We start from the raw sequence: 27,738 nt of genomic DNA on the forward strand, positions 1-27,738 counted from the left end.
TTTAAAGTATGGGGGGGGGGGTGAGTGTGTGTGTTTAGGTAGCAATAAGTTCTCCATGGGGAATGAAGAGAAATAAGTTTAGAAAAATGTATTTGGTTTTATAACTGGGCACACCAAACAAATCTACTTTTCCCACAGCTGTGCTTTTATGAACAGTTAAGAAATACCTACTATCCTGTGATATATAATTTTGTTTCACTAAACCTTGTTTTTACCATTTATCTCAAAATAATACCCTTAGCATTGCCTCCAGGCACATTTAAATCACTATCAACTAATGTAAACCCTCTCCCCATTATGTTATATAGTGTGCTACCTTTTCTAGAATTTCTATTACCTTTCTAACTTTCCCCACCAGTCCTCCTCCAGCTACCTGGAAAATTTACAGCCCATCAGAATAGTTATGCCTCTCACCGTAGACCAACAGAAAACACCAATAATGAGGTGCTTCCAAGCCAAATAAATATGAATCTAATTTGTAGCTGTTACTCTATCATAACAGGGTAAGACTGAGGGCTAGACAGGAGAAAAGATGTAATGAAGAATAAAAAACTCTCCTAAAACGGGCACCTCAGTTATCCACAATAGGCCCTTATACCAGTCTACTCTACAGCAAAATTAGGGAATTAAATGCAACTTTATCTTGGGACTTATTGAAAAAACATGCATATATTAGCTACCTATCCACATGTATTCTTTCTCTAATTTAATATAAGGGATATAGCCCTTCATATTACATCTGATGAACAGGTTTTCTCTGTGTGTGTGTGTGTGTGTGTGTGTTGTTTTAAAGAAACCAGTTGGAGAAGGTCTTCTTTGAAAGCCATAAAAATATACCTCTACTGATATTTTCCACTGCAAATAGATCATCTTCAGTGTCTTCCAGTCAAGGGAAACCACACAGTCATCAGGCAACAAAGATTCTGTGAAAATAAAAGGGAACAAGTTTCATCTGTAGTGTCATACAGATTTTTACCCTACATGTGAAGATCTGCAAACGTGATTATTTGGACTGATATAATAGTAAAAGCCCAGTTTGGAAAATACTTCACTGATGGCTAGAGCAGGAGTTAGTGCGTCTCAGGTCTTTATTAGTAAACACTATCCTCACTCATGTAAAACAATATGAACCATAGTTCATATTCTCATTAAGTATAAATACATATATCAATAATACATACATAATATTATAACATATGTAACACACATTATATATGATAGCTTCAAGTGGTACTGGCAGAGGGCATAGAATTTAGGTCATCCTTTCCTGTGACGTGTATGAACAGTACAACTATAGCAAGTTTAGTCTTCTTGCAAATTTTTCCTTCCACATGAGAGTGTCGGGGGAAAAAATCCTCACAGACAATTAATGATGTTCATAAATTTAAAAAAAAAAATCCTCACAGACAATTACGATGCTCATAAATTAGTCCAAACACTGACACATACATATCAGCCATACCAAACCACACAAAATATTTTTTCTATACTCATATAAGCCTGGCAACATAGATAGTTTGGTTTCTTCAGGCCTATGTGGCTTTACTATCTAATCCCGCTGTGTCTACAGAACTCCTAAGGCTAGGATTCATTTGGGTTCCCTGCCCTATTTAGAAGGCCACCGGCCACAGATACAGCAGAGCTTCCCTTGTCCAGCCTGGCCAAACAAATCAGCTGACAATTTCCACCCTCAGTTTCTTCCTCGCCTTTTTTAAGCACCCGCCACATCCAAATGTGAAATTCTTTCCCTCTATTTTTCTTTTAAGCCACATTTGTATAAGCACTGCTTATAATTCACTTCCACATTGAAGTCATCCCCCCAAAACCATAACCCCATATGCTCTTCAACATCCCCTTAAGCACTGCTAACTAACCTCACTCATAAAATATTCATAAGCTTGTCATTTATATTTTCTATGTGCAATAATTTTGTTTTGTGTTAGTCTTATCTCCCCATTTAGAAGGTAAGCTATTTGATGAATGAGGTCTATTTCCTCTAGAAAGCTTTCCAAAGCTTAATTAATGGATGCTTGATCATTATTGCTGATTATGACGGTATTGTGCATTCAAAGGCGCAGGTTTAGGATCTTTCACACGAGTGCCTTCATGCTTTCTGATGCTGATCCAAGGCAGTGATTGTTAATCTTTTTGAGTCAAGTGCTGCCACGTCCCCCTCCCTTGCTCCAGAAGCTGACAAAATCTATAGACTTTCTCAGAAAAAACAGTTCAAAGTGACACAAAAATAGTTGCACATAATTTTAGAATATGGACCTAGGACTAAAACCTTTTAAATGACTAAAATGACTTCATTTATCTTTTAAAATTCCCTAAATTTTAATTAAATTAACTAAATTAATTAAATTGATCTTTAAATTGGTATGTTTCTTTGGTGCATCTAGAAAGATAGCATACTGCACCAAACGGCTAAGATGTGATTATTCACAAAGTTTACAAAAATGATAAACATAACACTAGAACCTCAAGAGCAGGTGAATAATTGTGACTCACTCGCGCTGAGACTTAGCCAATCTTGGGTCTGGGTTCTGGGCACCAATTTTGTTCACAACAGCAGAAGTTTAAGAGCAAAGTAAACAACTCTGGAATGAGCTGTGAGCCAGGAGCAGGGCCCAGGCAGCTGGTAGGTGCAGAAAAGAAAAAGTATCAGGAAGATAGAGGAGAACTTCAGGGATTGGAGCTTTGACTTCTTGGCTCTTACAATTTCTGTCCTCAAGGAAGGGGACACATTCAACTCCATGAAATCGCTTAACACATGCAATTGACTTACAGATAAGGAAAAATTGGGATATGAGTTAGATTCCCTGTTTAAGACATTTAGCATCTTAAATATATTTATTATTTAGAGGAAATTTACTTAGAATTTTACTTAGAATATTAAAATTTCATGTGTTTTATTCACAAGTGGATTTTTCATGTGTTTTATTCACAAGTGGATTTTTCATTTCCAAAAACAACAGCAGCTGGAAGGAACTTTTCAAGTCAACCAGTCAGACTCTGTAATCTTCTTTTCAGTATCCTTCTCAGTCTTTAAAAATTAAACTCAACTTATTTCAGAGGATATGTTTTCATCATTTAATCTTCACTGTCCCCCCACCTTACTATTCTCATATCTATGAGCCATACCATGGAGGAGAAAGGAAAGGATCATGCTCCAAACAATGGAAATGTATAAAATAGATTTTTAAAAAAAAGGAGGGGGGAACCCATCTCTATTTGTTATATAATTACTGTTTGCCTGTCTCATCCTTTGTTCTTCTCAATATCTATTTATACTGAGAATCCAAGTATTCTAAGTGCTCAAAGATATTTAAGACTATGGTTCCTGGAAGTGGAGGCAGGCACATGACTCTGAAGGTCAAGCACCATTTGCTATGGGTCCTTTACTTCCATTGCTGAAAAGCATCACAAGATCAATTAACTGCATGAAATCACTAATGCAAGGTAGAAACATTTCAAAAAATTACTCATATATGTTAAACTGGACTTTTTGTTTGTAGCAAGTAAACACAATTTACCCATTGGAACTCCAGGGGATCCAAAAAGCTTTACCAGTTGAAAGGCAAACCCTTGTGATAATTGTAGTTCAAGGGAATCAAAGCCAGTGCTCGTCAAATCTTGGTTATCTTCAGTTTGTAAGAACTGTAATGGCTTAGGTTCTTCCCATGTCTTCAGCTTTTCATCAAAACTTTCATTTAAAAAGTGAAGATCAGAAGTGACCCTAAAAGAGTACAAAGTATCAGATTGGCTACTTAAAATTTCTGAAGAACTAAACCCTAGGTCATGTAGTTGGTCATCTACCCTTGTCTGAGATTTGAAAGTCAAAGATGGTTTCTTGCTCGTAAAAGATACCATCCAAAAGCTGAAGGTATACTGTAGCACAAGAGAAGGAATAGGGTTTTTATAAAAGTACACAGAGCGCCTTAGTCTACTAAACGGCAGGTAATGAGAATAAGACTGTCTACCAAAATTTAAAGGAGGATCTTCGAAAACAGCAAAGCAAAACCATGATGGATGATGATCAAAGGTCATAAGTTTTTGCTTATTCTCCTCTATATTGTTTATTTCTGAGATTCTATCTTTTTCTTCTTCCAAAATAATTTTTAGTCCACGGCTTTCTGTTACCATGCCACATTCCCCACTTTCTTTTACACTGATATATCTCTGTCCCAGTAAGTTAAAGTTTGGTGCCAAATTGAAAATCCTTTTCTCCCTCCTTTTCTTATTCTTTGTTGAGCATAAGTCACTCTTTGGGATATGCAGGTTAGGCAAGCAGCTTCTAAAGACATTTGTTTCTGTTTCTATGATTGAATCTATATTCTCAGTGGGAGGTGACAAATCTTCATTTTCTATCAACAGCTTCTCCTCTACCAGTGTTTCTGGACCGCTTCCTGGTCCTGAAGTTCCTTCAGAAGTGGAGATCAACTTAATCAATTGTCCCCTGCTGTCCGGAGAGGCCAGCCTTTGCCATCTCTCTCTCTTTGGTCTTTGTTCACATATAAACTTATGAGGTCCTTCAGGCCAGCTCCCAAAATAGGGTTGCCTCTCAGAGCTCAGCTGTAATTCTTCATCAGAAAAATTGTTTGAAGAAAAAGCCCAATAATCGTTTTTAGCTGTATTTACTCCTTGTTCCTTTCTTAAACTTTTATCTGAAGTTCTGGATCCATATCGATTGCACAGAAATGTTTCATTCAGGAGTCTTTTATCTACCCTCTCTCTCTTCTGCATCAATGAGCATGGGATGGACGCAGATCCACCCTGGACGTCTGACGCTGTGGGATGCCTACTTCCAGTGTGCTTTCCTACATTCGTGCCAGACCAGTCATCACTTGCCATGCAGGAAAGACTCTGAGTCATTGTCGGGCAAGTGACAGCGTTTTCATGCGGCATCGATGACATATTTGGAAACAAATCATCGTGTTCTTTAGGGAGGTAATTTTTTGGTGTATTGTCCAGCTCAACTGCAGACATAACATTTGGAAAACCATCTTCGGGATGTATGCTTCTCCATATTTCATCTTGGTGGCTATTTACTAAACCTCTTAGTTCATGTCCCAGTCCACCAGTGAAGGTGCACGCCGATTCTCTGTTGGTGTCTTCCAAGTCTTCCTCTGCACTCTGAGAGGGGTCCTGGTCTCCTGGTGTATAACTTAAGGTTTCAAATGGGTTTTCTCCCATGATTTTACCATGACTGTTCTGCTTTTTACTTCTTTTTCTGCTTCTCTTCTGCTTGTTTTTGCTGAACCTGGGCCCAGTTTTCTTCAAATCGCTTTCTCTGAAATATAACAAAATTAAGGACATTTATAACTTAATTTTTTGTATAACACTAGCAAACTAAAACATTGTACTCTTAATGTGAAAAGTTACAAATCATTAGGACAAGAGATTCTAAAGTGTGCATGTACTTTGTAGTATATTTTTAAATTACTTTTAAAAAGAGATATACTTTCTCTAAGTTAAAAATGAGTACATTTTGGGGTGCCCGGGTGCCTCGGTCAGTTGGGTATCCAACTCTTAATTTAGGCTCAGGTCATGATCTCATGGTGCATGGGTTCGAGTCCCATGTCGGGCTCTGGGCTAGATGGCACAGGGCCAGCTTGGGATCCTCTCTCTACCTTTCTCTCTCTCTCTCAAAGTAAATAAATAAACTTAAAAAATGTTTTAAATGAAAATAAAAATAAATGAGTACACTTTGAGAAAGTTACAACTCATTTCCACATACCTGTTTCATAAACCAGTAACTTTATGAAAACTTAATATGTCCCTTGAAACAAATATTATTATATATGTGAAACATTTTATACATACACACATACATATACCTACACACACATATAAATACATATATACATATGCATACATAAACCAAGATGTTTATTGGTACATTTATATATTTTTTTCTTTTTTTTTTTTTTTTTGAGGGGGGGGTAGTGATATTCTTCTAATTGCCTACCTAGCCATGGCTCTAAACGAGATGTTCCACCACTATTTTGTGGGGTGTTTGTAAATGTGTCAGGTATTTTTGTGGTCACAATGACTGGAGATGTGTTACTGGCACTTGGTACTGAGGCCAGGGACGTTTAGCATCCTATGATGCCAGGGACAATTCCACAGTAAAAAAGTATCCCATCCAAAGGAACAATAGTGTTCCCCAAAAGTTCGCAGCTCCCCTAAATTGAAGATTAACTTTGATCCTAACAGAAAAGAGAGGATTTAGAACATTTTCTAATTTAAATTTGTTTAATGTTTATTTATTTTTGAGAAAGAAAGAGACAGCGTGTGAGCAAGAGAGGGGATGAGAGATAGGGAGACAGAATCTGAAGCAGGATCCAAGCTCTGAGCTGTCAACACAAAGTTCGATGTGGGACTTTAACTCATGAACCATGAGATCATGACCTGAGCTGAAGTCAGACACTTAACCGACTGAACCACCCAGGTGCCCTGAACACTTTCGAATTTGGAATATAAAGATCTAGTCATTTTCTATAAAGTACAGATAGAGAATATTAAAATGCAGTGGAGGGTGGGGGAGGGACGATAAACACAGCTGAGGAAAAAAAAAAAAAGTAACAGGATAGAGGATAAAAAAAAAAACAATTAAACAAGCAAACAAACATGGAAGCCAAAAGAGATAATGAAGAAACCGTTGATCAGCTGGGGGCTGGACAAAGAACTTGCTTTGGCCTGGTTTATTCCATCCCGTGACATTGGGCAATTTTCAACAAGCAGGAGCCCTGAACACCTTGTTCTCTGGCATCTAATTGCTGCTGCCCTTGTTTACAATTCCTGGATTTTAGTTTAAAAGGACATTAAGGAATGCTAAATTACAGACAGGCAGTTGTAATGGGACTTCTATAAAAAGGATAGCAAATAAAGAATCCAACTTTGGCAGAAATTTCTCCTCATAGTCAGTTCTATCTGACTCTAGTGAGAGCCTCAGCTGAAGCCTAAGGTGCGATAGTTGTTACAAAATTCATACTGAAACTAGGATGTTACTCTGAAAACAAGCTCCACTGTCTTCACCGAAACATGAACCATCCTACTGCAGGGAAAGGACAAAAGGAATGCATAGATGGCCTAAACCTTAGATAGGCCAATGGACATAAATGTCTTCTGGAGTTAATTCATTTGTCACAGAGTGGAAGCAGTGAGAAATGATCCCATTCTGGATATATTTTAAAGGAAAACAAGATTTAAAAATAAATTGGATATAGAGTATAAGAAACAGATGAAGTATGGGTAAAAGGAGTTGAGCCTGAACAATTGAAGGGATGAGTGGCCATTTACTGATTTACTGAGACATAGAAGCCTATGAAAGGTATGGGTTTGGAGACAGGGTTGCCAAATCAGTTGCCACAAAATTCAGTTCAGAGTTTGAACCAATAAGCTAATCTGTACTTACAGCAGAGGTTAGAAAGTAGAAAAGATGAGGGCTTTGCAAATATTCCTCAAGCGTTCTTTCGTTTTCTGAATGCATTACAATCTAATAGAGATTGTATCAAGTAGATCTCAACCTACTTAGAGAAAGGATCGTAGAAACCGGCTAATGATGAAAATTCACGTTATCTACAGAGAAGTTAACACGCATCATGAAACAGGTAGCTTAAAAAAATAAACTATCAGGGAGATCAGGCAATGTATGAAGGTGGTTTGCCAAAAGAGATAGTCAGAGGAGACCCTACGGATTGGAATTCCGTTTGAAAATACAACACAATGCCAAGAAGTGTGAAAATCAGAAGACATTCCCCCACAGGGAAATGTGCCTGAGACTTGTACTTGTTCCAGGTCTCTGGGAAGGAAACACAAACCAGTAACAGTGACTTGTGAAGTACTTGGGAGAGGAGAGAAGGGAGGGTAGTGGTGATAACTTCTGTTGGAATGTGTATGCATGGGATGTGGCTTATCAGTAGACATATTTACAAAGTGTGGGAAGTTCATTAATGTGTCAAGGCTCATTAAACTTGATCTCATTTGTGCTGATTCATTTAGGAATGAATGGCACCATTAAAAGAAAAGAAACATCCCTACATAAAAGCCATGGAGAAGAAATCAGGAGAGTTGGAAGCACAGGCTGTAGCTTTAGAAAAGAAAGGAGTAAGAAATGAACAAATAGTAATATATTTCTAATTAATCAAATATTCTGTTTTCTAGGTGGTAGCTGAGAATCCAAGCTCCTGGGTAGTAATAAGTGTACCTCTTAATTATGAGAAAAAGAGTGTTTGCTCAGAAACAAGCTAACCTGACCACGTAAGCTGTAACTTGAAGACAGAGATGAGAGAACATCCGGATAAAGATAAAACTACCTGCTAGGGAGAAAAAAAAAGTATTGTAAGTGCCTAAACTTCATGAAAAAAAAAATTATTAAAGGGGTAGAAACAGTATTTTCCACTGCAGAGGCCTGTACACTAATTCATAAAGCATGATCGATAAATGAAGTAAAATTCAATTAAAACACATGCAGATTGTAAAGGAAAGCTCTCACAGCTTTATAGAATGACCATGGTTGAGGTAATCCAGGCCTAGATCTAGTTTAGTAATAAGCTAGTGGTGGGAGCTTGAGTAAATCAGATCGCCCTTCTAAAATGAGGATAACATTACCTCCTTATACAGTTATAAAGTTTGTTAATACAGAGGCTCCTAAATGACCTTTACTGAACTGATAGGGCAGATTAAATAATTCTTCCCACTGCCTCTGTACAATATAATGACTGATTCAATGGTACAAAAAATGTTCCCAGCTACATGGCTGCTTTCTAGTACAACTACACCCTTCTGCTCCTATTGTTTAGGGCTGTATATTTACAAGAAGACAGATGAGTTTATTCTCCTCTGTTTACACAATCATAATTGTTACCATACTATGTAGTTTAATTAAACATTATGTAAACATCACATCAACCAGTGGAATAGGAATACAAGAAAGTTTCTTTTCTTTTTTGTAGAGAGAGAGACTACACGAGCAGGAGAGAGGGGCAGAGGGAGAGGGAGGGAGGGAGGGAGAGGCAGAGGGACAGAGAGAGAGACGGAGGGAGGGAGGGAGGGAAGGAATCTTAGGCAGGCTCCATACTCAGCACGGAGCCCAACACTGGGCTCAATCCCATGACCCAGGGATCATGACCTGGGCCAAAATCAAGAGTTGGACACTCACCTGACTGAGCCACCCAGGTGCCCCCGATTTCTATAAAAATTTCTCTAAATTTTCTATAAAATTTCTATAAAAAATTAAAGTAAGTGACTCAATAAAGATGAGGCATTAAGCAATTGTTATCAAATGAGGTGTGGGCAGAATAACGATGAAGTTTGGTTCAAAATCATAAAAACCTTTAATTCTGCACTCATACTTCTTTGAATATTTCTTTGGGTTCTCCCTCCAATTTACATCAATAGAAACTAGAAATTGTTGACGATGCATTACAGGTGTGGTTTATACGTTAAAAAAATAAACTCCATGAAATAAACTTCCAAAAAACAGACTCATACATAAATATTGGTGAATGGATGTGTATGTAAGCATGCATTTTAAGTTCAAATAAAATGTTCATAGTATGTATCATTTCTCAAAGATTCCCCACTTTAATCAACTTTTTCAGTGAACTAACAACCTACTTGTCCCAATTATGTTAGATAAAAAGACTTTTATTGTAAATAAAGCATCTAGCACAATACTTGGCACCTGGTGAATATTTTGTAAATAGCAGCTTTTATTTTTACCACATATCAACAACAACAAAATAATCTTATAGATTTCACTGAGACTTGAGGATTCTATTCAAGATTAGAATGTGAAAATGGCTAGAATGACTTATGCAAAAAAGAACAGTTGAGATAGAAGAGCTGGAAAGTTCTCAAAATGTGATTTATTTAATATGTTTGCACATTATTCGAAGTAGAGAAAAAATTTTCAAGTGGCCAAATACAGACAAACTGACCAATCCACCATCTTTATCAGAGATTAATATACCTTTCTCAGGGGGTGCCTGGGTGGCTCAGTCAGCTAATCATCTGACTTCAGCTTAGGTCATGACCTCACTGTTTGAGCCCTGCATCCAGCTCTGTACTGATGGCTCAGAGCCTGGAGCCTGCTTTGAATTCTGTCTCCCTCTCTCTCTGCCCCTCCCCTGCTCACACTCTGTCTCTCTCTCTCTCTCTCTCTCTCTCTCTCTCTCTCTCTCTCAGAAATAAACAAACATTTTTTAAAAATTAAAAAAAAAATACCTTTCTTGGGGCACCTGGTTGGCTCAGTTGGTTGGGCAACTGACTTTGCCTCAGGTAATGATCTCACAGTTTGTGAGTTGGAGCCCCATGTCGGGCTCTGTGCTGACAGCTCAGAGGCTGGAGCCTGCTTCGGATTCTGTGTCTCCCCCTCTCTCTACCCCTCCCCTACTCACACTCTGTCTGTCTCTCTCAAAAATAAATAAAAATTTAAAAAATACTTTTTTCAATAGTTGATAAAACAAGCAGACAAAAAAAATCAGGATATTAAAGTCATAAATAGCACAATTAATAATGTTCACTATAATGACTATGGAACACTACATTCAAAAATTAAAGAAAACATTCTTTTCAAACCATATGGAATATTTAAATAAATTAACAGGCCGTCAAACTAGCCTCCACAAATTTCAAAGAATTATTAATGTATAGACCACACTCTTTGACCATAATGCAATTAATTTTGAAATTAGTAATAAAATTTTTTTGGAAAAATTTTAAAATGTTGAAGAATTCATGGGTAGAAAACTTTGTAACAGAAATATATAAAAATTAATCATAGTGAACAATAATTACATATAAAAGCTTCCCATATATATACATATATATGTATATGTGTGTGTATATATATATATACATATATATATATATATATATATATATATATATATATATATTTCCCATAAATGTACCTTCAAAAAGGCAAGGTACAAAATTAAAGAGTTAACCACACAATTGAAGATGCTAGAAAAAGAAAAGCAGAAGAAACCCCCAAAAAGTAGAAGAGAAGGAATCATAAAGAATCAAAAAGATAACAAAGAGACTAATCAGGACCAACAAATTCATAAGTTGGTTATTTGAAAAGATTAATAAAATTCACAAACCTTAGTAAGATTAATCAAAGGAAGAAGGAAGCAATTAGTCTTAGGGATGAAAAAGGAGGTACAAATACAGTTCCAGAAGAGATTTTAAATGATAAAAGGATTGTGGCATTATTTACAATAACCAAGACAAGTCTAAGTGTTCATCAATGAATGAATGGATAAAGAATATATATATATATATATATATATATATATATATATATATATATATTCTTTATATATGTATATTATATATACACACATATATATTATATATACACTTATATATATGTATATAGTATGTATAAATGTATATACATGTTATATATTATATTATATATGTATATATGTATATAATATGTATATATGTATATATTATATATACACATGTATATACACATATATATGTATATTATATACACACACATACACACAATGGAATATTACTTAGCCTTAAAAAGAAGGAAATCTTGCCATTTGTGACAACATGGTTGGACCTTGAAGGCATTATACTAAGTGTAGTAAGTCGGAGAAAGGCAAATACTATATAATCTCACTTATATGTGCATTCAAAAAAAAAAAAAAGCTAATAGATCCAGAGAACATGTTCATGGTTAGCAGAGGGATAAGGTGAGGGTGGAAAATGGGTGAAGGTGGACAAAAGGTGCCATGGCAGGAAGCTGTGCAAGTGTTCCAGATGTAGCTTGCACATAGTTTGCAGAATCTATGGTGAGCAAAAAAGATTTTTTCCCCAAAGATAGGGATTTGTGTTCTGATCACTAATTGCTGCTTCTAAGCATACAGGCACAGACAAAGAGAGTGGCCATTATTGTTGCATGCCCCGCCCACTTCATTGTTGCAAGCCACTTCTCTAGCTCAAGTAACTTTCAAGAGATTTAAAGAGCTGACACCCTTTTTCCCTCCTTTGATCTTTCTTTTTTTCTCTTTTTGGGAGCCAGATATTAAAGACTAGGACGCTCAAAAACAACTTTATATATGGGAAAAATTAGAAAGTGACTGCACGTACTCAGGGAAAGGCACAGACTCAGAAAAGATTTGACAAAACCGTAACTTTACACCATCGGCTGATGGTTGGCACACAGACTGCCTAAAACAACATTAAAAAACAAAAACAAAAAACTCAGCCAACACTGATGAAATGGGGAAAATCTGATTTCCAGAATTACATTATTATATTCAAATGTCCAGTTTTCAACCAAAAAAATAAATAAATCACAAGACATACAAAGAAACAGAAAGGTATGGCCAATTCAAAGGGGGAAAAAATCAACAGAAATTGTCCCTGAAAAAAAAATTTTATGGCAAATCAAGTAGAGTCTTCAAACCAACTGCCTTAAAAATGATTGAAGAACTAAAAATGTGGAGAATGTCACAAAAACTTTGTATGAACAAAATAGAAATACCAATAAAGAGATCAAAAACCCAAAGGAAAGAGAGAGAGAGAGAGAGAGAAGAGAGAGGAAGGAAGGAGAAAGAAAGAAATTCTGAAACTGAAAAGTATAATAAGTGGAATGAAAATTTCACTAGAGAGATTCAAAGGCAGATTTGAGTAGGCAGAAGACCTTGAAAATAAGGCCATGGAAATTATCAAGTGTGAAGAACAGAAAGAAAAAAGATTGAAGAAAAGTGACAGAGCCTAAGAGACTTGTTGAATACCATCAACTGAACAAACACGCAAATTGTGGAAGTCTCACAAAAAGAGGGGGGAAAAGGCAGAGAGAATATTTGAAGAAATAATGGCAGAACCTCCCAACTTTGATGAAAGACATGAATATAAACATCCAAGAAGCTTAATAAACTCCAAGTAAGATGAACTCAAAGAGAAACACAAAAAGACACATTATACTCAAACTTTAAAAAGACAAAGAGAAAATCTTGAAGAGAACAAGAGAGAAGCAACTTGTCACACACAAGGGATCCTTAATAAGAATATAAGCAGAGTTCTCATCAGAAACTAAATAGACCAGAAAGTAGTGGGCTGATAGGCTCAAAGTGTGAATAGAAAAAAATTGTTGATCCAGAATCCTATATTGAGTGAACTATCTTTCAAAAGTGAAGGAGAGATTAAGTCATTCCCAGATGAGCAAAAGGTAAGGAATCTGTTATCACTATACTCACCTTGTAAGAAATGCTCAAGGGAGTACTGCAAAGTGAAATTACAGGATACTAAACAAAAATGTGAAGTTGGATGAATAAATAAAGATCTGAATAAAGGTAAATACATGGGCAATTATAAAAGCTAGTATTATTGTAACAATGGTATGTAACTCGACTTTTTGTTTTCTACATGATTTACAAGACTAATACATTAAAAAAAACAATTATGGTTTTGAAAGCTAGCATTATTGTAACTATGGTTTGTAACTGCACATTTTGTTTTCTATATGAGACTAATGCATTTAAAAGATTTTTCGTTTATGTTTGGGTCACACAATGTATAAAGATGTAAGTTTGATACATCAACAACCAAAAGGAGTGGGGATCAAAACATAAAGGAGAAGAGTTCTTGTATGTTATTGAAATTAAGATGGTAGAAATTCAAATTAGAATGTTATAACTTTTGAGGTTAAGATGCACATAATAACCACAAAGAAAATATCTATAGAATATACACACAAGAAAATGAGAAAGAAACTTAAACATTTCATTGCAAATAATCAGGTGAACACAAAAGAAGGCAGTAATGCAGAAAAAGATGGACAAAAAGCTATAAGGTATACAAAAAACAAATAGCAAAATGACAGAAGTCTCTCCTTATAAGTAATTATTTTAAATATAAATGGGTTAAACTTTACAAACAAAAGATAGAGATTGATAGAATGGAAAAAAAATATGATCCAACTACATACTATCTACAAAAGACTCACTTTAGCTCCAAAGATACAAATAGATTGAAAATGAAAAGATGAAAAAAAGATGTTCCATTTACATAGCAACCAAAAGAGGGGTGCCTGGGTGGCTCAGTTGGTTGAGCCTCCAACTTTGGCTCAGGTCATGATCTCACAGTTCATGGGTCTGAGCCCCCCATCGGGCTCTGTGCTGACAGCTCAGAGCCTGAAGCCTGCTTCGGATTTTGTGTCTCCCTCTCTCTCTGTCCCTCCCCCACTCACACTTTGTCTCTCTCTCTCTTTCAAAAAAAATAAAACATTAAAAAACAAAATTTAAAAAAAATAAATAAATAGTAACCAAAAGAGAGAAGGGGTGCCTATACTAATATCAGACAAAATGGACTAAATCAAAAAAGTAACAAGAGAAAAATGACCCTATATATTAATAAAAGGTTCAAGTTAACAAGAACATATAACAATGGTAAACATGCACATATCAGACCATTAAAGTATATGAAGCAAAAGTTAACAGAATTGAAGGGAGAAATAAGCAGCTCTACAATAATTTTGGAGACTTCAGCATCCCACTTTCAGGATTGGATAGAACAACCAGACAGAAGTAAGGAAATAGAGAATTTAACATAGTAAACCAATTGGATCTAACATACGTATGCAGAACTCTGTATCCAACAACACAGCACAAACATTCTTCTCAAGCACACATGAGACATTTTCCAGAACAGATTATAAGTTAGGCCACAAATTAAGTGTCAACAGATTTCAATAGATAGATATCATACAAAGTATCTTCTCCTGCCACAGTGGGATAAAGTTAGAAATCAATAAAAGAAGTAAAAATGGAAAATTCACAAATTTGTGGAAGTTAAACAACATACTCTTAAATAAGTAGTAAATCAAAGAAAAATCACAAGGGAAATTAGAAAATACTTTAGATGAATGAAAACAAAATGACAACACAGTAAAATGTATAGCACATGGTAAGAGCAGTGAGAAGGGGAAAATTTAAAGTTATAAACACATTAAAAAAAACAAAAAACAAAAAGACTTCAAATCAACAACTTAACTTTAAAACTTAAGGAACAATGGCACACCTGAGTGGCTCAGTCAATTAAGTGTCTGACTTTGGCTCAGGGCATGATCTCACAGTTTGTGGGTTTGAGCCCCGTGTCAGGCTCTGTGCTGACAGCTCAGAACCTGGAGCCTGTTTCAGATTCTGTGTCTCCCTCTCTCTTTCTGCTCTTCCCCCACTCATGCTCTGTCTCTCTCTCTCCTTCAAAAATAAATAAACATTAAATTGTTTTTAAACTTAAGGAACTAGAAAAACAAACTAAACCAAAAGCTAACAGGAGGAAGGAAATAATAAAGATTAGAACACAGACAAATGAAGTAGAGAAGAGAGAAACAATAGAAAAAAATTAATGAAATCACAAATTCTTTGAAAATATTAACAAAATCAGCAAACTGTTAGCTAGGGGGACTAAGAAACAAAGATGATTCAAGTTACAAAATCAGAAATGAAAATGGGGACATTACAACCAATTTTACAGAAATAAAAAGAATAAGAGAATATTATGAAAAATTGTATGCCAACAGATTGGATAACCTAGATGAAATGGAAACATTCCTAGAAACACAAAACCTACCAAAATTGAATCACTAAGAAATAGAAAATCTAAATAGAACTACAACTAATAAGGAGATTAAATCAGTAATCAAAAATCTCTGAACAACAAAAAAATCTCTAGACAAAGAAAAGTCCTGTACCTGATGGCTTCAATGATGAATTTTATCAAAAAATTTTAAGTGCCAATCCTTCTCAAAGTGTTCCAAAAAACCGAAGAGGGGGAAACACTTTGTAATTAATCTGTGATGCCAGTATTATCCTGACACCAAAGCCAGGCAAAGACACAAGGAAAGAAAACTGCAGACCAATATGTCATATGAACATGGAAGCAAAAATCCTCAACTAAACCCAACAGCATATTATAAGGATTATAGGGGTGCCTGGCTGGCCCAGTCAATACAGCATGCAACTCTTGATCTCAGGCTTATAAAATTGGGTGTAGAGATTACTTAAAATTAAAATATTTTTTATTTTTCAAAGTTTATTTATTTATTTTGAGAGAAAGGGGGGTTAGAGAATGAGAGAGAACGTGAATGGGGGAAGGGCAGAAAGAAAGGGAGAGAGAGAGAATCCCAAGCAGGCTCCACGCTGTCCACACAGAGCCTGACACGGGATTTGATCTCACAAACCATGAGATGATGATCTGAGCTGAAACCAAGAGTCATATGCTTAACCAACTGAGCCACCCAGGTGACCCCAAAATAAGATCTCTAGATAGATAGATAGATAGATAGATAGATAGATATAGATATAGATAAATGGATTATAAGCCATGACCAAGTGGGATTGATACATGGAATGCAAGGATAGTTCAGCATATGAAAATTGACCAATGTCATATACCATGAAGGGAAAAAAAAGATTAACATGATCATCTCAATGATACAGAAAAAGTATTTGATAAAATTTAACATTCTTTCATGATTAAAAAAAAAACACTAAAGAAATTAGGAATACAAGGCATCCAAATTGGAAAGGAAGAAGTAAAATTATCTCTGTTTGCTGATTATATTTAGAAATTCTAAAGATTACACAAAAAACTGTTAGAGCTAATAAATTAATTCAGGATTAATTTATTAATTATATCCTGAAGTAGCAGGATATAAAGTCAAAACCCAAAAATTAGTTACATTTCTATACACTAACAATGAAAAATCTGAAAAGGAAATTACAAAAAAATTTCATTTACAATAGCATCAAAAATAATAATATATTTAGGAATTAACCAAAGACATGAAAGACTTGTACAATGAAAACTATAAGGCATTGTTGAAAAAAATTTAAGAAGATATGAATAAATGGAAACATCCCATGTTTATGAATTGAAAGACTTAATATTGTTCAGTGTCCTATAGATTCATTGCAACTCCTCTCTAAATCCCAATGATTTTTTTTTTTTTTTTGTAGAAATAGAAAAACCTATCCTAAAATTCATATGGAATTTCTAAGGAATCCCAAATAGCCAAAACAATTTTGAAAAAAAAAAAAAAAGAAGAAAAAAGAATAAAGCTCCCACAATCAAAACAGTGTGGTACTGGCATAAAGACAGACATATAGACCAAAAGAATAGGGAGCCCAGAAATAAACCCTCACATATATAGTCAAATGATTTTTGATAAGATTGCTAAGATGATTAATGGAGAAAAGGCAATCTTTTCAATAATAGTACTGAGAAAACTGGATATTCACATGCAAAAGAATGAAGGTGGACCGTAATTAAACACCATATACAAAAATTAACTCAAAATGGATCAAAGACTCAAATGTAAAATCAAAACCTACAAAAATATTAGACTATAACTGAGACAAAGTTTTACAACATTGTGTTTGGCAGTGATTTCTTGGATATGACACCAAAGCCCCAGGCAACAAAATAATATAAAAATTGGACTTCATGAAAATTAAAACATTCTGCACATCAAAAGACTATATGAACTGAATTAAAAGGCCCATAAAACAGCAGAAAATATTTGCAAATAATATATCTGATAAGAGATTAATATACGGAATATATAGAGAACTTCAAAAACTCACCACCAACAACAAAAAACAAACAACTTGATTCAAAAATGAACAAAGGACTTGAAAAGACATTTCTTCACAAAAGATATACAAATGGCCAATAGATATGAAAATATGCTCAATATCACTGATGATTAGGGGAATCCAAATCAAAACTACAATGAAATACTAGCCATTAGGATGATTATTAGAAAAAAACGAACAGAAAAGACAAGTGTTGGTGAGGATATGGAGAAATGGGAACTCTTGTGCATTGTTGGTGGGAATGTAGAAAGGCGTACTCTCTATGGAAAACATTATAGCCATTCCTCAAAAACTTAAAAATCTAATTACCATATGGTCCAACAATTCCATTTCTGCATATATACCCAAAATGTATCTTAAAGAGATACATGAATATATTTACAAGGAGTAGAACCCACCTATTAATACTTTAAACAGAATCCAAATAAACAGGTAAAAGTAGACAGAAAGCTGATCTGATTGAAGACTGTGGCCAAAGCCCCAGTTACCCAGATTCCTGCTACCTGCCTAAAGAAGTAATTAAACTCTCCCCCACCAACCAACTTTATTAAGGTATTGATTGAAGACAAAACTGAAAGTCTTCTATGGAATAATTGAAGCGTACTGTTTTGAGGGCATCATCCTTCTCTCACATCCTTCATCCTTTATGAAGAAGCCTCAGATTCATTCACATTCTGACCCAAATTACTTTCTCTAATCCATTTTTCATTCTACTACAAACTTATGCCAATATTCATTTATAGGTATCCAAGACTTCAGAGGATCTGTAAATACCCTGAAATTGGATCAAAGTATAAATATGTATATGTGTGTAATTTTTATAGGAACAAGGACTATTAGCTTTCATTGAATTCTGAAAGTAGTTGACCCAAAAAGGTTGATGCCTGTTTATGGCTCATCATATCATGGCTTTAATTCACACCTCAATTAATACTCAGGATCAATTTCCCTGTTTTTTCTTTTGCTTTCCTCCTTGACCATTATTGTTTCTTCTGTAAAGACCTCATTCAGTCTAGCTCAGTCTCTGGAACTTTATATCTCAATGCAGATGGTGACCCTCTTACTATAGACTCTGGAGCTAAACCCAAATGTGACCCATACTGTCTTTGTTTTGTGTAATGAGCTTCATAGTATAACACAGTTCATAACTTAAATGTGTTCATGTATGTGTATATGTCAGTAAAAATATATATAATTTAAACCTTCATGGCTCTGTTGCTTCTATCTTCTAGGGTAAGGGTATGTATATGGAGACCCTCAACAATATTTATGGATGGCCTGTGAATAGATGGATAGACACTGTTGGCTTACTCTTATCTTTTATTCATTTCTTTAATATTGCATTAAAATGTTGATAAGGGCACCTGGGTGGCTCAGTCAGTTAAGCTTCTGACTCTTGATTTTGGCTCAGGTCATGATCTCACAGTTCATGAGATTGAGCCCTGCATCAGGCTCTGCACTGGCAGCATAAAGCTTGCTTGGGATTCTCTCCCTCTCTCTCTCTTTCTGTGTCCCTCCCCTGCTCATACTCTCAAAAATAAATAACTGGGGCGCCTGGGTGGCTCAGTCAGTTGAGCGTCCAACTTCAGTTCAGGTCATGATCTCGCAGTTCCTGAGTTCAAGCCCCGCATGGGGCTCTGTGCTGACAGCTCAGAGCCTGGAGCCTGCTTCAGATTCTGTGTCTCCCTCCCTCTGCCCTTTCCCCATTTGTGCTCTCTGTCTCTCAAAAATGAATAAACGTTAAAAAAAATTTTTTTTTAAACATGAATTTAAAAAATAACTTAAGAAAACAGTCATACAAAACTTAACCAAATAATACTCTCCAATATCCTAGAATATAACCAATGACTGATTTTTAATGGGTGATCAGCAGTAATTTAGTGAATAAGTAATTTAGTGAATAACTCTTATTCATAGTGGGTTTAGTTGTTATATCAGATTGTCATTATAGTTAGATGATAAAATGCATTGATCTTTCATGTAGCTGAATACTACATTGTGTATTGTGTATTGTGTATTGTGTACATTGTGTACTGAATCACATCCATTGTGATTACAAATCGATTGCCTATAATTAAACTCTTCACTGTCATCTTATTTCATATAGTTTTCCTGTCAGGGGGTAGATGAAAAAAAGGCTGCTTCTACCCTGAATCTTAGAGAACACAAGTAGAGAATATAAAAATAAACAATTTATATACATTTTCGTGTTATTTTGTCTGTCCTTATAAGAACTGTTACATGTTTCATTTTGTTTGGGATACAAAATTTAAATTTCTCTTACACTAATTGCATGCAACAATATTATCCTTTGTGTTGAATTTGGTAATTGGTTCTATATACTGCTAGTTTGTCAAACATGTATTCAGACTTTTATGTTTAAATCAGTGTATTCTACATTCGAATACTTTTTCAACTTTTAAGAATTTTCTTCTAATTATTTCACTATGGTGATAAATCTAAACACTGATGTCGGAAGCACTAGCCATTATTTTAGGCTTACTAGATCACTTACAGCCTGGCACTAATGTTTATGAGCAAAATCAAGTTTCAAGTTCTTACACATGACTCTACACACATATACAGAGACTTTCATGACCAGCATTTTCACAAATGTGTGTAGCTGAAGGTGAGTCCTGTGGGAGCATGGAATAAGCAAAGCAAATCTGTCTAGGTACTAGAAAAATAAGTCAAGTTCATATGCTGCTGATGGGGAGAAGTGCCATCTTGTTTTTGAAAGAACAAAGTCAAAGAAAGAACAAAGATGGCATTTGATAACTAGACTGTTTTTCTTCAGCTAATTAATTATAACCCAGATAATCTATATTCTTACTAAAATTTTATTAAAACTATGTTTCTTGCTAGTAACTACTTAGCAAGACTAATTAGTGCATAATAATACAATTGATTTTTATACTCTGCCCATCATTAAATTTCAGACACATCTTGGCATCTAGACTGGCATCTCTCTCTCTCGTTCTCTCTCTCTCTCTCTCTCCCTCTGCCCCTCACCCTTGCTCGTGCTCTCTAAAATAAATAAATAAATAAATAAATAAATAAATAAATAAATAAGTGTGTGTGTATTTTTTTTTCCACTATGAAAATGCTTTAATGGTGGCATCTGTACAGCATGTGATGTCAAGACAGGAAAAAGGGCAAGCGCACAATAAATAAATAAATTTTAAAAATAAAATAAAGTAGGGTTCCCTGGGTGTCTCAGTTAGTTAAGCATCTGACTCTTGGCTTCAGCTCAGGTCATCTGATGGTTTTTAAGTTTGAGCCCTGTGTCAGTCTCCATACTTTCAGTATGGAGCCTGCTTGGGATTCTTTCTGTCCCTCTCTCTCTGCCCCTCTCCGGCTAGCGCTCTCTCTCTCTCTCTCTCTCTCTCTCTCTCTCAAAATAAATAAACTTTTTTTTATAAAAAGTTACTTTTGATGATTATGATCTAAGATAGTAATTACTACAAAATAGCTAAAAAATCTAATATTTCAAAGTATATGAAATACTATATTAACTACATTGGATCATTTCTACTTAGATAACCTCATAATAAGTTACTGCCATAATTAGGACAGCCTTTAGCTATAAAATTAAAACACAAGAAACAGAATATAATAATTAATGAGGATACTTAAAATGCAAGGAATTTTCAACTCACAAAATAGCTGTTTTCTAAATGGCTATGAGGGTTTTGTGTTTTTTTTTTTTTTTTTACTTTCAAACAAAATTGATACAATGCTATAAAATGACACTATTATTTTCGTAGGCCAACCACAAAAACATTTCATTGAAAATGTGTGGTTTGTTTTCTCTACTTCCTTTATTCCTCTTTATTTTTTGTTTTGTTTGTTTGGTTTGGAAAGGGGTTTAATACAATTATTTTTCTTGTCAAATAAGATTAAGGTCATTCTTTTTTACTCACACAAGGAATGCAAAAGAGTTCCTGAAGTAAATTAAAAACAGTTGGAAGGAAAAGCAAACTACATTTCAGAAGATGTTCAGAACTTCCCACAAAGAAAAGCTCAGGCTGAGATGACTTCACAGATGAATTCTATCAAGTATTTAAAGAAGAATAATATACCAATTGCTCATAAACTCTTCCAAAAAAATAAAATGAGAAAAACACTCCTATTTATTCTATGAAGGCAGTACCAGTCTTATACCAAAACCAAACAAAGATACCACAAGAAAACTACAGACCAAGACTTCTTAGGGATATATTTTCAAAAACGTAAAAAAAGGCAACAAATAAACAAAATAACAAACTGGATCCAGCAACACACAAAAAGAATTATATACCATGATCAAGTGGAATGTATCCCAGCAATGCAAGGTTGGCTTAACATCCAAAAATCAATTAGAGTAATACCCCATATCAATAGGATAAAGTACAGAAACCACATAATCATTTCAATAGATGCAGATAAAAGCTTTATAGAATCCAACATTCCTTGAAACAGAAATACTTTAAAAACCAAGAACAGATGGAAACCTCCTGAACTTGATATTAGACTTGTATGAAAAACTACAGCTAATATTAGAGTTAATGATGAAAGGCTGAATGTTTTCCCCCTAAAATCAAAAGACAAGGATAGGCGCCTGGCTGCCTCAGTTGGTACAGCATGTGACTCTTGATCTCAGGGTTGTGAGGTCAAGCCCCACATTGGGTGTGGAGCCTACTTAATTAAAACAATTTTTTTCTAAATGAAGAAGACAAGGATGTTTGTTCTCACCATTCCTATTCAATATTGTACTAGAGGTTCTATTCAGGGCAAATAGGCAAGAAAAAAATTTAAATCACCCAGACTGGAAAGAAAGAAGTAAAATTATCTCTAGTCACAGATACGATCTTATATATAGAAAATCTTAAGGAATGTATTAAAAAACTATTAAACTAGTTTAGCAAACTTTCAGGGTATGAGAACAATATACAAAAATCAATAGCATTTCTACATATTAGCAATGTACAATCTGAAAATTAACAAAATTCCTTTTACAATATCATCAAAAAGAATAAAATACTTAGGAATATATTTAACAAAAGCAACTATAAAACATTGTTGAAAGAAATTAAAGAAGACCTAAGTATATGGAAAGGCATCACATGTTCATGAACCAGAAGATACAGTATTGTTAAAATGGCAATGCTTCCCAAATTGCTCTGCAGACTCAATGCAATCCCTATCAAAAATCTTGCCTGCCTTTTTTGCAGAAATAGGCAAACCGATTCTAAAATTCATATAAAAATTCAAGACTCCCAGGATGGCCATATCAATCCCCCCCAAAAAAAAAAAAAAAAAATGGAGGACTCAATTTCCTGATTTCAAAATCTGCCATAAAGCTGTAGTCATCAAGGCTGTGTGGTACTGGACTGAGGATAAACATAGAGATCAACGGAACTGAATTGAGCCTTCAAATATAAACTCTTATATTATATTTATGGCCAATTGATTTTTGTCAAGTAATTCCATGAAGAAAGACAAGTATTGTAAACAAATGTTGGACAACTGGATATCTATATGCAAAAGGATCAGGTTGGACCCTACATCATACCATATACAAAATTTAACTCAAAGGCCTTGATATAAAAGCTAAAATCCACAAAATTCCTATTAGAAAACATAGGTATAAATAAAATAAATAAAATAAAATAAAATAAAATAAAATAAAATAAAAAAGAAAAAAGAAAACAGGTATAAATCTTTATCATCTTGAGTTAGGAAGTGGTTTTTGAGATGACAACAAAAGCACAAGCAACCAAATAAAAAAGAAATAAATTGGATTTCATCAAGATTTAAAGATTTTGTTTTTCAAAGGATTTCATCAAGATGGTGAAAAGACGGGCTGCCTGGGTGGCTCAGTAGGTTAAGCACCAACTTCAGCTCAGGTCATGATATCACGGTTCCTGAGTTCTAGCCCCACATCAGGCTCTGTGCTGACAACTCAGAGCCTGGAGCCTGCTTCAGATTCTGGGTCTCCCTCTGTCTCTGCCCCTCCCCTGCATGTGCTGTCTGTCTCTCAAAAATAAATAAATGTTAAAAAAAAAAAAAAAAAAAAAAAGATGGTGAAAAGACAATCCACAGAATGGGAGAAGATATTCTCAAATTATGTATCTGACATGAAATCTGTACCCAGACTATATAAAGAACTCTTACAACTCAGTAATAAAAAGACAAATCCAATTTAAAAATGAACAAAGAATCAGAACAGACCTTTCTCTCCCAAGAAGATATACAATGACCAATAAGCACATGTAAAGATGCTCAACCTTATTAGCCATCAAAGAAATGCAAATCAAAGCCACAATGATTTCACACCCACTAGAATGGCTATAGTAAAAAAAAGATCCACAATAGCAAGAATGGGTGAGGAAGTAGCGAAACTGAAATTCATAAAATGCCTGAATTATGTACCCTGCTGAATGATATACCTTGTTTGCAGTGACACAATGTGTTTGAACATAAACTTTTTACATGCAATCAATAATTATTATAGTTACAATTAAAGTTTATATAAGTCATTACTTTAATTAAACATTAAAAAAATAAAAGATAAAATACTCAGATAATAAATTTCAGTTAATAAAGTAGGAAATATCATTCAGAAAAATAAAGATTGAGCTTGTAAAAATGCTTACAACATATTGAAGTAAAAAAAAAAAAACAACCCTATACTACAAAAAAAAAAAACACAAAACCCTATACTACAAAACAGCAATAATGGCTCATATTTCCTGCATAACTGCTATGGGGCAGATATTTTTTATGTGTATAGAATTTCATTTAATCCTACCTATGAACAACCTGTGAGGAAAGTACTACCATCATCATCTTCCTCATTTAACACATAAAGAAACTGAGGCTCAGAAATTTGCTCAGTTCACATAATAAATAAATATGTGGAGTTAGACTTAAACTCAAGTCTCTCTAATTCCAAGGTCTATGTTCTCAATCATGCTACGTAGCTATCAAAGTTATAAATCCCACAATTAAAATAAAGATATATATCAAAATGGCAGTGGTGGTGAATTATGGCATTGATTTCTTTGTGATTTTCTGTGTGTCCAGAACTCCCTACATTGAGCATGTACTACTTTTTTAATAGAAAAAATACACAAATGCATCCCTAGGACCTTCTTCAATAAATAAAGTAGACAAAGAAAAAATATAAATGTTTAAAGTTTTTTCAACATTTAAGCTTTACCATAGAATAATACCATTATGCGTTGACTGAACGTGAACGTATCCCACACAAAAAAGTCTGTGTGCAAATTCAGTTCTAGTTAATAACACCCCCAAATTATGGTTAACTTCCATCTTGTAAAAAAGCTCTTTATTACTTAACGACTTCTATATGACCTCATCGGTCATGAACAAGAATAATTCCAATTAAAACTACAGCACAGTGTACTGAATCCATTTTCCTGTTTCTATAATGGGAGGTCTGAAGCTTCCACTTTGCTTTAAATTTTATTATTGCCAATAACGATAACAAACTGAAGATCCTCCAAGTTAACACCAAGCTTGTTCTTAAATATATTGATTTCATTATGTCTATCCTCAAATTGTTAAAAAATGTATAAAGAGACAAAGCAGCATATATTTTAAATATATTGGATAAAATTCACTGTTTCCCTGAAAGTTAAATTCCCCAAGGGAACTAGTTAATTTCAAATCTTCTAACACCTTTTCAAATAAATTCTCACTACTGCATAGGGATTGCTTCAAATACAGAAAAGCCTTTTTACTTTCCCTTGACAAGATCATGCTGCTGCATGCATAAAATTCATGATTAACAAGGTAAATGAGCTCAATATTCTAACATATTAACTCCAATTTTATCAATTACATTTCTCATCTTCTATTACAAATCTACTTTAATTGCCAAGATTTGGGCCATTCTAATTCTTTTTAAATGATCCCTGAGGTTAATTTTCATTGCTAAGAAATGATTTACACTGACAGTATTACCCACTATTCAGTAAGAAAAACATACAGCTAATTGTAATTTATTTTGTTATATGGTCATATAATAAACACTAAAAAACTTGGCTTGGACTTTATGTTGTTCAAAAATCCCCTTGATAACTGTTTAAACCAAGATTGGGAAATCTAAGTCACTTACATGTCACTTTCTCAGGTAAAGCCTATCCTGTCCCCAGAGTTTAAAATTGCAACCACTCCCTCCCTCCCCCACCCCCAATACATGTGCTCTTCTTACCCTGGTCCAGATACTCTATATTTTCTTTCTCCTGCTTTACTTTTCTCCTTAGCACTTATCACCTTCTAACATAACATAGGATTAATTTGTCTTCTTTGAGTTCTTGTGAAGTGTTTTCTGTTTTGCTGCCAACTGACCCCCCAGTACCTAGAATAGTGCCTGCGACATAGAAGGCGCTGTTAAGTGAATAATTTTACCACTAGGTTTATGGTGGGAGCTGTTGCTCTTGTCTGACTGAGCTTATCTGGTGACTTATACATGTCCAGAATGCAATGTTTAATTTTCTAATTAGAGTAAATCTTCATTTTTCACCCTGTTTAGAGCAGGAAAACATTTTCTCCAGGAGCCTCAACCAATGCCTTCACAGTTGAAGAGAGGCTTATATCCCTAGGACAGTGGCTCAGAACCTGAAAATACAGAACAAACTCAGAAAATTCATAGGTATGGGATTTTGCAAGGAAAGGGGGCAGGGCTTGTTTTTCCTTTTTTATATTCTTTGGGTCTCAAATAACTCTTCTTAGTTATTAATCATATCACTATTTTTCCTTAATGTGCTTACTATACATACTTTCCATGTACTATCTTAAAAATATTTTTTTAATGTTTATTCTTGAGAGAGAGAGAGAGAGAGAGAGAGAGAGACAGAATGTGAGCAGGGGAGGAGCAGAGGTGGGGGGGGGCGGGGGGGGGAGACACAGAATCCGAAGCAGGCTCCAGGCTCCCAGCTGTCAGCACAGAGCCCGATGCAGGACTCAAACTCAGGAACCTTAAGATCACGACCTGAGCCGAAGTCCTACGCTTAACTCACTGAGTCACCCAGGTGCCCCATGTATTATCTTTTCAAATCATCACAACAAAACTCTAATAGGTAGATGCTATTAACAACCCCACTTTTGAGTAATTTTCCCAAACATCTGGTAGATGGTAGAGGTCTCTGGCATTTAAAGTTTGGATTCTTAAACACTATGCAATGGTGCTCCCCCATTCATCATGACATATTACATGCTCATGATGAATTCTACAAATTCATAGATCTCAACATCACTATTATTACCTAACTAACCCTGTTCATTTTCTATTAAGCAGACACCAAATATAAAAGAGAGAGAGAATTTCTGTAGGTTTTTCTAGTAAAAAGTTATAGCAAAAAGTTCTAGGAATTTGAAATTAATAATATATTTTGATGGACAAGTTACACAGAAAAAAGCTTAGGCTACAAAATAGCTAAGCCAATAATCAAATGGGAAAATAATAAAACAAAAAATCCAAAGAGTCATAGTTTATCATTTAAAAAACTGCAAAAAGTTGTTACTTTACCAGAAGTTCTTCCTAATTGAAATGGTCATTTATTATGGAATTTTGCAAATGTGGTAAAAAAATATATATATATTACTTTGTAAAAAAAAAATCTTTTTACTTATCCCTCTCAAAAGGCCTAACTCTGACAATTTGAAAAGCAACAAATTAAATAGTAATGCTAAACAACTTTCTGAAAATTATAGGACAAGAAAAATATATTATGAAGCTTTTTAATTATACTTCTTGCCTGAGCCTAAAATGAGATATGTGATGCCCATACATGATCTCATATGCACATCACCCCTACTGCCTTAGGATTTAGCACTTTCAAATTATGCTTATTTTAAACACCCCAAACACCAAGATAAGATTTTAAAGTGAATTTTTTTAAGTTTATTTATTTTGAGAGAGAGAGAGAGCAAGCGGGAGGTGCAGAGAGAAAGGGAGACAGAATCCTAAGCAGAATCCTAAGCAGGTTCCGCATTGTCAGGGCAGAGCCTGATGTGGGGCTCAAACTCATGAACCGTGAGATCATGACCTGAACCCAAACCAAGAGTCGAACTCTTAACCAACTAAGCCACCCAGGTG

At 34.7% G+C, this 27,738-nt stretch overlaps 1 protein-coding gene across 9 annotated transcripts in view; it reads right to left on the minus strand.

The window, feature by feature from the left end:
- LOC122225967 (NEDD4-binding protein 2-like 2) overlaps nt 1–27,738 on the minus strand; it is a 106,088-nt gene that overhangs the window by 35,300 nt on the left and 43,050 nt on the right. For 6 of the 9 annotated variants that reach the window (XR_006205462.1, XR_006205466.1, XR_006205487.1 and 3 more), the window contains 2 exons: nt 3,534–5,290; nt 838–923 (listed from right to left, as the gene is read on the minus strand). Coding sequence is in view for 4 of the 9 variants with exons in the window: in XM_042948714.1 (XP_042804648.1) it covers nt 838–923; nt 3,534–5,290 (1,843 nt within the window). In the remaining 5 variants the exon portion in view is untranslated. Of the gene's footprint in view, nt 1–837; nt 924–3,533; nt 5,291–27,738 lie in introns of those variants that run through there. The other 3 variants (XM_042948971.1, XM_042948838.1, XM_042949291.1) reach the window with 3 other exon arrangements.

The sequence above is a fragment of the Panthera leo genome, chromosome A1, assembly GCF_018350215.1.
Source record: "Panthera leo isolate Ple1 chromosome A1, P.leo_Ple1_pat1.1, whole genome shotgun sequence".
Taxonomy (NCBI): domain Eukaryota; kingdom Metazoa; phylum Chordata; class Mammalia; order Carnivora; family Felidae; genus Panthera; species Panthera leo.